The 11,727-nt window shown below is 45.3% G+C and overlaps 1 protein-coding gene across 3 annotated transcripts; it reads left to right on the top strand.

Annotated features, from left to right (window-relative positions):
* Positions 1 to 208: 208 nt before the first annotated feature.
* On the top strand, positions 209 to 9,768 carry LOC128125211 (zinc finger protein 551-like). 3 transcript variants are annotated; one of them, XM_052762367.1, is made up of 4 exons: positions 209 to 545; positions 1,187 to 1,225; positions 3,580 to 3,703; positions 5,098 to 9,768. In XM_052762367.1, the coding sequence occupies exons 1-4, from the start codon at positions 447 to 449 to the stop codon at positions 6,921 to 6,923; spliced, it is 2,088 nt and encodes a 695-aa protein (XP_052618327.1). In that variant the 5' UTR covers positions 209 to 446; the 3' UTR covers positions 6,924 to 9,768. The 3 variants fall into 3 exon arrangements, with proteins under 3 accessions (XP_052618327.1, XP_052618328.1, XP_052618329.1); XM_052762368.1 differs by lacking the exon at positions 1,187 to 1,225; XM_052762369.1 differs by lacking the exons at positions 1,187 to 1,225; positions 3,580 to 3,703 and having other exon boundaries at positions 210 to 545.
* The last annotated feature ends 1,959 nt before the right edge of the window (positions 9,769 to 11,727 follow it).

Below are 11,727 nucleotides of genomic sequence, written 5' to 3'. Positions count from 1 at the left end.
TTATTTAAGTATCTCTCCCTCTTCTGGAAGCTGTAGTCACCATCTCCCTGCAGCGTGCCTGTTTTCTTTTAAACTAAGTCCACAGGGGTCAAGGTGGGGGGTGGGGTACCTGCCTGGGGAGCTGTGGAAACTACATTTCCCGGGATGCAATACGCACGCGAGATGTTGGGGGCTGGGTTGAACCAATGAAAATTTGGCATTTATTTTTATTATTATTTTTATTTTTGGGTGTGAGTGTGTGTGTCTCCGGGCGTGCGCGCGTGTGTGTGGTTTGTGCCTGGAGCTGGACTTCCGGCGTGTTCCTCCTCTTGGCGGTCGTTTTGGCGTTTCTGGGGTTTGTTTACCTAGCTGGAAGCTCGGGGCGAGGTGAGCGGTCCGGGCTGGCGGAGCGCAGCGAGCTACACTGCTGTACAGAGGCCCAACTGAGGCCCAGCGACTCTTCCCACATGAGCCGCGCCGGGCCGGAGGAACAGACCTCGGCGACCCGGTCCCTGCTCCCGCTGCAGAATCCAATGGCTGTGGCCACATACCGGGACCCGGCGCAGGTAAGTGCTGCGTCCTGCGGGTCTCACCCGAGTGCTAGAGCCCGGAGAGAGGCTCCATCATGACCCTGGGGTTCATAGCTGGTGTCCCCGGGGAGAAGATGCTGTGGGTGGGGGCGCGTAGCCCCCATTCCTAACATCTGTGTGCTGGGGTTGTGACTGTTGCAATGTGCAAAGGCCTGGAAGGGGCGGCTGGGCAGAGAAGATACGGAGTCCCGGTGTCCAAGTGCCTGCAGAAGCAGTTGTGAGGCCTCCTGGCGCCTGTGGAATTTGATTTTAATTCTTAGGACCCTGGGGCCAGTGAGAATTGTGAACAGTGACCATGTCTGGAAATAGAATTGTAAATTTTCCAAAAGTTACTCAGAGGAAGAACAAACAGGAAGAGACATGATAGGAGAGAGTCGAGTGCTTGTCACAGCTGAGATTCAGCACTGTGGACCTGCAGCATAGACAATCTTCAGTCATCCCAGCCCCTCTAGCCCCAGGGTGGGCAGGGCCACTCAGTGACTGGAGCCTGTGAGATGAAACCTTCATGTGGTCGCCTTTTATCTATCTATCTGTCTGTCTGTCTGTCTGTCTGTCTGTCTACCTACCTACCTATCTATCTCTATCTATCTATTTATTTTTTTATTTTTTATTTTAAGGTTCCCTTGACTTCAGAACCAGTTATGGGGCCAGGCCTGGTAAGTGGAACCTGCCGTAACCCCCATCCTACCTATACAGATTTTGGTTTGCCATGTCCTTGGTCTGTTCTGTCAGTGCTCCCCTAGTATAGCCCTTGGGCCTTGCAGACTTGAACAGGTTAGGTACACAACCCGGAGTTTTGTATGTAGGCTGAGGGTTGAAATTGTTGGCAAGCATGAACGGAGGTGTAGAAGGTTGCTTCTCCCACATGTGCCAGTATATGCCTATGCCTGAAGGGGAGATTGAATTAGTTCAGGATGTGCAGGCTTCCTTTCTCCTTGGAATAGGGGTCAGTGGGGTGCAGGAGTCAGACCCAGAATCTCTCTCTGGAAAACCAGAATGTATACTTTGTATGCGAATATGGCGACGGGAGATTTGAGTGTGGAGGAAGCTGGCAAGCCAACCCACTCTCCTCAGGCTCCTTGTGGCCACTGCACAGGAAACCAGCCGTGGAATAAGGGAGATAGTACTGTGTTGACACTCATCCTGTGGAGACCTGAACAAATGTCTGTACATCCCAGCTAGCGAACCCAAGGAAGGATACCACCAAAGTCCAACTTGGTGAAAGATTTATGGGAGTTACTTACAGGAATGTGGGCCAGGGGTTACTTACAGGTGTAGAAATGACTCAAAGGTAAGTTGTGTTAACAAAAGCCCACCCGGCATGGGTTGATGACTCATGAAAGCTGGAACCCTGGAGCACACAGTACAGCTTGCAGGTGGCATGACAGGTTGTAGTGTCCATTCCAGGCTTCACAGCTGGTCTGGTTTCTTCAGCAGTTTTTACTGTTTGTATAAACTTGGACTGAAAGGGGCAAGCATGTCACTATGTAGCACAAGCTGGCTTTGAATCTGTGGCAGTCTTCCTGCCCCAGCCTCTCAAGTGCTGGAGTTATAGGCATTAGTCAACATACTTGGCTTCTACTAGTGATGGTTGGTGGGTGAGGTTGAACCAAGGAATAACATACAGTAGGATACCATCGTTACCGGGTTGGGGCTACTGTGTAGTGGGGTCTGTGAGAGGTTTGGAGGGTATGTTGGATCCTGTTAGAATTTCCTAAGGACTCTCTGGATCCCACATGCTGAGGACCCAGTGGGTCGGCCATGGAGCTGCACTCAGCGTGTAGCTGTTGTTGTATGTGAGCAAGGATAGAGAGATATGTGGAACAGAGTCCTGTGCATGTGGGATGGAAATGTCAACTGATGACCTCAGAGCCCTCACGTTGAGGAATAGGAATGAAGGTTGCAAATCCTTGTGTAGTTGTATGTAGGATGAAGGATGTGGAGGACTTCAGGCCAATTCTATGGAAGTAAAGCATGCAGCTCCATGTCAGGGCTGGAGTTAGGCGATGCTTATTGTCCTTCTACCTGTTGGTGCTGTGCATGGCTAGTCAGTGATCATTGAGACTGAGAGAGACTGGGAGTAAGTGGTACTCAGGTCTGATATTTCCTCATGGCAAGATAGGATTGGATGGGAGATATACATTACCTTGGAGGCTTCAGAAGGAAATGGATCATAATTTTTTTCCTATCATGCAGAGCTGTGTGATCTTTTAAGGCTGTAGCTGTGGGAATATAGTCATACAAGAAAAATATGATTCAAAGTGCTGGGTATGAGTCTGGGGAGGTAACTCAATGGGTAAAGTACTTGCTTTTAATGTAGGACGACCTGAGTTCAGATTTCCAGCACCCATATAAAGTGTGCATGCGGAGTGGGGGTGGGGATGCATGGGGACTGAGGGTGGGGAACAGAAACAGGGAGATCTCTGGAGTTCACTGGCTAGCCAGTCTGGTTGAACTGGTGAGTTCCAGGTTCAGTGAGAAGGCTTGTCTCAAAAGATAAGGTGGAGAGTAATTGAATTGAACGTGACACCCGACATTGACCTCTTGCCTCCGCGAATGAATGTATACTTGTGTACAGAGTGCTGTGTGCAGAGGTAGTGTGAACTGATTGCCCAGGAGCAGTAAGAAGTCATAGGATAAGAAGGGAGCCCATGTTCCTTGGGTCTAAGGACTTTTAGAGTCCTCAGGGATATTGTCTGACAAGTCAAAATTCAAGTTAGCTTATTTTTTCTATGACCATTTTTCTTCCCAGCCAGTATCCGTGACAGCCGCAGCATTGGCAGGAGAGGGTAGTGGCCTTCATCTTAGGCCTAGAGGTTAGATTTCAGCTCTCTGTTTATATCCCCATATTTCAGTGAGCAGAGTGGGCATCAGGGGCATTGGGTTGAGTGTCTCCTCTGATATGAAATGGAAAGGATAGTAAGCAAGTGATGTATATTGGGGCAACAGGATGTACTTGGATTTCTGAAAGAGAAACTGATCATATGATAAATTGTTTTCACTGTGATAGGGTGTGACCTTTGAGGATGTGGCCATTCACTTCTCCCAGGAAGAGTGGGTGCTCCTTGATAAGGCCCAGAGGTTCCTCTACTGCAGTGTGATGGTGGAGAACCTTGCACTTGTGGCTTCTCTGGGTAAGATCCTCACATCCCTCCCAGTGTCCTAAGTGGTTTCTAACTTTACTTTCTACCTGAGAGTGACTACTTTCTCTGGAGTCATAACAATTCGAAATTTCTCTCTGTTAGGGTGACTTCCACATCAGTAGCATCCTATGCCTTGGTCCCTGCCTAATTACAATACCTATCATTTCTTTCTTTTTCCTTTTCCTTTTCTTACTTTCTTTTTTCTTCTTTGAGACAGGGTCTCTCTCTATAATCCTGGATATACTGGAACTCACTATGTAGACCAGACTGGCCTTGAACTCCTCATAGAGATCTGCCTGCCTCTGCCTCCCAAGTACTGGAATTAAAGGTGTGCCCCAGGCTTAGTTGTTATTTCCTTATGGCTGCCTTTGTGAGGAATTGCCAATATTGTAATGTTTATTTTTAAATGAATCACGGGCTATTCTTAAAGGACCCTTCAGTGTTTAGTTCTGTTTTCTTCCCATATACAATTTTATGTTAAATTGCTATAAGTTAGTACTGGTACTCACTTGCTTTTTCTTTTCTTCCTCTTCCTTCTCTTCTCCTTTTTTTTAATATTTGTAATTTTTTATGTCCCTTGTTGTTAGGGTTGCAGGGAGGGTCTTGGTTGCCTCATAGAGTTGACATTACAAGATTGTCTTAGAGGAGACCTGGACCTGGTAATAGGCACCCAGGGGAAGGCATGATCCCATCATACCAGGAACCAGTAGAGTGCCCCACAGTGTTTGTGTAAAGGGGTCACCCATCATGTCTCATTTCTACCTTTACTTCTCTATGTTTACTACTTTGCCAACTTGTGATTTCACCTGTGACTTCTGGCTCTTGGCTACCTTGATGTTGTTGCATTCTTAGTTTTGACAAACGGTGCCATGAGGCACTTACATAGCTTGAATTAGCCCTTGATCACTAGCTGCTTAGTTTCATTTGAGGACTTTTGCCAGTGTAGCCACATCCCCAATAGGAAAGGACCTGCTGAAGGCTGTTGGCTGAGGAATTGCTTGGAGACCCTCCTTATCCTTTCCTGCATCCCATCCTGTGTCCTCTGTCTAGTGTGATGCACCCTGTCTATATTTGAAACAGTTCCCTAAGCCTGTCTGCAGCTTTTTTGTTCTTAGAATAGTTCAGTGGTTTCATTGATTCTTCTCCGTTTTTAAATTTTTTTTAAAAATTTTTTGGTGATAAGCTCTTAGCTATGTAGCATGGACTAGCTCAAACTTACAAGCCATCGACATCTTGCCTTAAATTCCCAAGTGCTTAGAGAACAGGTGGAATCGAAGTCCAGCTGTGTCATTGTTGTCTGACTTACCTTTGTGGTGGGCTTTTCTCTCTCCACTAATGTCAGCATCATTTCATTAGCATTTCAACATGTATTTCTCTGATTTCAGGATCCAGGCTTGGAATGGGGGATGAAGAGGTAACTGCTGAGCTTGATGGGCCTATAGATGGAGTGATGTCTAAGACAAGTTCATCTCCCCAGGAGACTCCTCTCTTTGAGACACCTGTCCCAGCTTTGGAAGACGTTTTGTACCAGGCTGAATTCCTAAGCACACACCCTGTGCAGACATTGCATTTGGGCAGAACAGGTGTGAAAAGCTCCAGTTTGAATGAAGACATTAACCAGCACCAGATGAGTTACAGTGGAGAAAAGCCCTGCGAAGAGAAGGCTGATACGGCTTCACTTACGTCAAGCTGCAGACCCCATGTGTTGACAAAGCCGTTCGTCTTTGAGAAGGATGGGGAGAAGGCCCTTGCCTCCATGGGCTGTCTTCAGCAGCAGGCCACTTGTAATAGTGAACAGCTTCACAGTAGTGGCAAGTGTGGGGAAGCACTTTTGAGTGGAGAAAAACTTATGTCCAGTGAATGCCAAAAAGGTTCAAACCACAAACATACACGTGTTCAGTGTCAAAGTGCCACCCCTGAAAAAAGGCCTCATGAGTGTAGCAAGTATGAGAAAGCCTTCTCTTGTAACTACAAACTTGCTCAGCACCAGGACAGTCGCACGGGACAAAGGACGTATGAGCATAGTCAGCATGAAAAATCCTTTAGCAAGAAGTGCCACCTCATTGCACACAACAGAACTCAAGAAAGGCCGTATAAATGTACCGAATGTGGAAAAGCCTTCATCTATAAATCTGAACTCATTTACCACCAGAGACACCACAGTGGTAGAGTACATTATGAGTGTGTGGAATGTAGAAAATCCTTTACCTACAAATCCAACCTCACTGAACATCAGAGAATCCACACTGGAGAGAGGCCTTACCAGTGTGAGCAATGTGGGAAATCCTTCAGACAAAACTCTAGCCTCTTTAGACACCACAGAATTCATACTGGAGAAAGGCCTTATGAGTGCTATGAATGTGGCAAATCTTTTAGACAAATCTTCAATCTCATTAGACATAGAAGAGTCCACACTGGAGAAATGCCTCATCAGTGCAGTGGCTGTGGGAAGTCCTTTAGCTGCAAAGCTGAACTCACTCAACATGAGCGAATTCACAGTGGGGAAAGGCCTTATGAGTGTAGTGAGTGTGGAAAATTCTTCAGGCAGTTCTCCAACCTCATTCGACACCGGAGGGTCCATACTGGTGACAGGCCTTACAAATGCAGCGAATGTGAAAAATCCTTTAGTCGCAAATTCATCCTCATCCAACACCAAAGAGTTCACACTGGAGAAAGGCCTTATAAGTGTGGGGAATGTGGTGCATCCTTCACCCGGAAGTCTGACCTCATCCAACACCAGAGAATTCATACCGGCACAAGACCTTATGAGTGTGAAGAATGTGGGAAGTCGTTTAGACAATGCTCTAGCCTCATTCAGCACCGGAGAGTTCATACTGGAGAGAAGCCTTATGAGTGTGTCGAGTGTGGGAAAGCCTTTAGTCAGAGTGCTAGCCTTATTCAACACCAGCGACTGCACACTGGAGAAAGGCCCTATGAGTGTAGTGAATGTGGGAAGTCCTTTAGCCAAAGTGCCAGCCTAATTCAACACCAGAGAAGCCACAGTGGAGAAAAGCCTTATGAATGTGGCGAATGTGGCAAACTCTTCACCCACAAGTCTGACCTAATTCAGCATCAAAGAGTTCACACTGGAGAAAGACCGTACGAGTGCGATGACTGTGAGAAATCATTTAGCCGTAGGTCTAATCTCGTTCGACACCAGAGAGTTCACACCTCAGAAGCTTCTTCATCCTGTGAGAAATGTGCTGTTTAGTGAGTTAGTGTGGTAACATCGGAGGAGACTAGCAGCCCTCGCTGAGTTTAAAGATGATTCATGTGGCCTTCAGAAGTGTGGGTTATTTCAGATCTGTGGGAAATTTTAAGGAGATTCATTCAGTTTCTAGTATGCCCAGGGCCGTATCCTGATTTATGCCATTGGCAGTGTCCGTGGTAGAAACCCTTTCACCATTACCACCCGGAAGTTTGATATTGTGAGGATAAGTACCCTTCCTGACTGCTCAGAGATGCAAACTTCTGTACTCTGCTGTGGCCTTCGCCTTGGAGACCCCTCATTTCCCTTTAGGGCAGGAATCTTGTTTGGAAGGTGTGGTCTGAGTTGTGCTTTCAACTTTGCTGAGAAAGATTACCTTGTTCAGGGGAAGTTTTGTTTTCATACTGTGTTAATGATGAATATTTCCAGGTTCAAATTCGCCAACTTGGAAAATGCTTGCTGCACATAACCTCTGACTTAACTTTTTGAAAAGGTAGTTTATTTATGCACCTTTAATCTGGAAGGTTCTGTTCATTCTGTGGTGTGACTTATCAACTGACCTATGATGTCAGCGTTAAGGGTGGACCAAATTCATAGATATCCTCACTTACTATGTTTTAGAAGGTATGGTACAGCTGCAAGAAGCAGCTATATGGAGTATTGGTCTGATTTTCATTGCTGCCCCTGCCCTCACAGGTAAGACTGTTGGGTTTTCTGTTCCTGGCTTACTGAAGGTGCTATGATTTGTAAGGTTAAAAAGTCCGGATGAAGAGGACAATTATGACAATCCCAGGTGCTTCTGTAAACCGCGGGAACAATTATCCTCACCTTTCCACTGGGATGTCATATAATTCCTAGCATTGTTGAGGGTGATCTCTTCTGTACGCCTTGCATTGCAGCCATTTGCTATAATGTGTTGACTAGGGTGCAGGCCAGCAGTTTGTGATTGGGACAGGAACTGAGTTCATAGATACGGAAATAATCTCGCATTTCCTTTTTTGTGAGTGTTTGTGTGTTGGTGTGCATGTGCCATGGCACGTGCGTAGACGTCAGAGGGCAGCTTTTCGAGATGATTCTGTTCTACCATGTAGGTTCCAGAGACTGGATTCAGGTCATCAGGCTTTTGGTAAATGCTTTTTTTACCTACTGAGCCCTCTCTCTGGCCGTGGACCAAGCCTCTACTAAAAATTCACCCATAGATGTTCCAATGACTTTGTGTGAGTCATATTCTCAAGATCTGTGTGGCTATTTCCTGTGGCTGTGGTTATTGTCAGAGAAAATAGTGAGACATTTTTGTGGATTCCTGTATTCTTCCTTCTCTCCCTAGGGCTAAAGCGCTGCAGGCCCGAAAACAAGAGGGGAAAGATGGTTTTTGTGGGGTGGGGTATAATTCTTACCTATTTGTGATTCAAGGGGCAGTAGCTTTCCTGCCAAGATTGGCTGCCAGTGGAGCAAGGCAGCACCTCTGAGGTTCTGAGAAGAAAGATGGTGGAATCCATATTAGTCTGTGAAAAGATTTTGAGAACAGTAGGACATCTAGGTATATTGTTTCGGGCTACTTTTTATAGCTTCTTTTATGTATCATTTATGTAAGTGATACTTAGCAAAGTACATGGCATGGCACTGTGGCATGCACTGTAGTTCCAGTTTCTAGGAAGGCTGAGGAATGAGGAGTCTGTGGGCCCAGGGGTTTGTGGCTCAGTGACGCCAACACAGCACGACTCTGGCTCCAAAAACAAAACCCCAGTTGGTAAAGTCTTGAAATCATTTCAGTTATGAAAACAAATTTATTTGTCATCTGTATATTTACAGCATGCACATTTATTATCTTAGATTTCCTACCTCCTGGCAACCAATGATTTTGTTTTTAATTTAAACTATTGTATGTGTGTGCGTGTTCTTCCTGCATGTATGTCTGTGCACCACATGCATGCTTCGTGCCTGTGGAGGCCAGAAGAGGGAGTAGGCCCTCTGGGGGCTGGCATTTCAGATGGTTGTGGGCCACCATGTAGGTGCTGGGAACTGAACCCAGGTCCTCTGGAAGATCATCTAATGCTCTTAACTGCTAAGGCATCTCTTCAGGCCCTGATTTTTCTTAAACCACAGATTAGTTTACATTGTTTGGAATGTTAAATTATTGTCATCATAACATGTATGCTTGTGTATGTGTAGATATGTTGTATAACTACTTCAAGATTCAACAATGATTCCTATATGAAATGTTATTGTTGCTGAGGAACATTTGGTGTGGATCAACTGTTTGTTGAATCCGTTAATTTATTTAGAAAGTTTCTTTACAGATTTTGCATATTATAAATAAAGCTGCTGTGAATATTTCAGTTTTTGTATAGCTGTGCTTTTTTTTTTTTTGGTTTTTCGAGACAGGGTTTCTCTGTGTAGCTTTGCGCCTTTCCTGGAACTCACTTGGTAGTCCAGGCTGGCCTCGAACTCACAGAGATCCGCCTGGCTCTGCCTCCCGAGTGCTGGGATTAAAGGCGTGCGCCACCACCGCCCGGCTGGCTGTGCTTTTTAATCACTTTGTGTTACTAACTGGAGTGTAACACCAGAGTTATAGATGAATATTTTAGGAGGAGTTCAGGAAATGCCGACTCTGATGTGCTTGCTCCCTGTTATTGCGTGCTCACCAGCAGTGTGTGAAAGTGGTTGTTCCTTTCCATCCTGGCGTGTACACCATGTGGCTAATCCTTGAAGATTTTACACTGCTGGGTGTATTGTGACATTGCACTGTGCATTCCATTGCATTTCCTTAAGTATTCTGAAATAAAATACCTGTTTCAGATGTTTAATTGCCACTTGTACGTCTCTAATAAAAATGACTGTTCACATATTTTTCTTATTTTCCTTCAGTGAGTTTGTTGTTGTTGTTACTATTATTATTATTATTATTATTATTATTATTATTATTATTATTATTTTGAGACAGGGTCTATGTAGTCCTGGCTATTCTGAGCTTGCTCTGTAGGCTGGGCTGGCCTAGAACTCACAGAGATCCTCTGCCTCTGCCTCTCTACTTCCTGACTGCTGGGATTAAAGGTTTGTGCCACCATGCCATGCCCAAATTTATTTTAACAGATGTGAAAGAGTATGACACCCCAATAAACTTATCTGGGGATTGTAGAACACAACAGACACTATATTAAACATAGAGGTTAGGCAGTGGGTAGCACACACCTTTAATCCTAGCATTCCAGAGGCAGAGATCCATCTGGATCTTTGTGAGTTCAAGGCCACACTGAAAAGAGTCAGTCATGGTGACACACCTTTAATCCTAGCACTTGAAATCTCCTTTCTTGCTTGGGAGAGACACACAGCTTTAATGCCAGAAAGCAATGGCAGGAAGCAGAAAAGTATATAAGGCATGAGGAATAGGAACTAGAGGCTTTTCAAGCTTTTAGGCTTTTAGCAGCAGTTCAGCTGACATCCATTTGGATGAGGACTCACAGGCTTCCAGTTTGAGGAAACAGGATTGGCTGAGAAGTTGGCGAGGTGAGGTTAGCTGTGGCTTGTTCTGCTTCTTTGATCTTTCAGAATTCACCCCAGTATCTACCTCCGGCTTTGTTTTTATTAATAAGACCATTTAAGATTCATGTTACATGTGTTTTTTTCTTTCTTTTTTTTTCTTTTTGGTGGGGAGGGTGAAATACAGGCTTGTGCCTGGTCTAGTGGCCCATACCTTTAAACTCCAGCACTAGGGAGGATGAGGGAAGAGTTTGTGGTGGTTTGAAAGAAAATGGCTCCCAAAGGGAGTGGCATTATTAGGAGGCGTGGCCTTGTTGGAGGAAGTGTGTCACTGTGGGAGTGGGCTTTGAGGTCTCTTCTCAAGCTTCAATCAGTGTGATCGTCAGTTGACTTCCTGTTGCCTATGAGTCAAGATGTAGGACTCTCAGCTCCAGCGCCATATCTGTCTGCATGCCACCATGCTCCCCGCCATGATGATGATAATGGACTGAACCTCTGAAATTGTAAGTGAGTCCCCTCAATTAAATGTTTTTATTTATAAGAGCCATGGTGTCTCTTCACAGCAATAAAAACCCAAACAAAGACAGACGTGGATACACAGCAAGACCCTTACTAAGCGAGTTTGTTGAGGCTGAGAGATAGCTCAGCAGGTAAAGTGCTTCCCATGCAGCTAGATGACCTGATTTCGATCTCAGGGCCCTTGTGGTTGAAGGAGAGATGCGTCTCCTGTAAGTTGAGCCCCAGCAGCATGCTGTGGCACATGTAGTCTCCATGAGACAAATGCATATTCTATAAAATTGGATAAAAAAATTGGTTTATAATGAAGAATTCTTTCACTTAGATTTTACTGAAAGGTTTTTATTATTTATTAATTAATTACTTTTGTTGTTGTTGTTTTTTCCCTACAGGTACACATACTCTTCCTTTAGGTGTAGAGAGATTAATGGAAGGGGTGGTTGCTATTATTAGAGCCTCAAAATTAGAACCCTGAAAAGAGTCAGTTGAAATCCAAATGCAGAAAGTCACCACTGACTAATTATCATTCCTGCTGTGCTCCCATTCTGAGGGGGAGTTTTAGGAAGCATGGCCCAGGATTCACAAAGTAAAGCAATGGAGTCTTAGTCATATGTCAGGACCGCCAAAGGTGTACCCCTACCTATCCCCAGTTTTTCCAGAAATATAAATTCCTGAGTTGCCCCAAAGGCAGGTGGCACAGAAGGGGAAGGGCCAGGATCAGAGCTGGAGGCATGGGACTGAATGAGTATTGTGGGCGCACAGTAAGGTGTTCCTGGGTGTGCTCTTTAGCTAGGCGGCTCTTGGTCTATAA

This window comes from Peromyscus californicus, unplaced genomic scaffold, assembly GCF_007827085.1.
Source record: "Peromyscus californicus insignis strain IS unplaced genomic scaffold, ASM782708v3 Scaffold_4__1_contigs__length_199733344, whole genome shotgun sequence".
In the NCBI taxonomy this organism is placed as follows: domain Eukaryota; kingdom Metazoa; phylum Chordata; class Mammalia; order Rodentia; family Cricetidae; genus Peromyscus; species Peromyscus californicus.
Note: the sequence above shows the minus strand (reverse complement) of the source record. Positions and strands in the feature narration are given on the sequence as shown.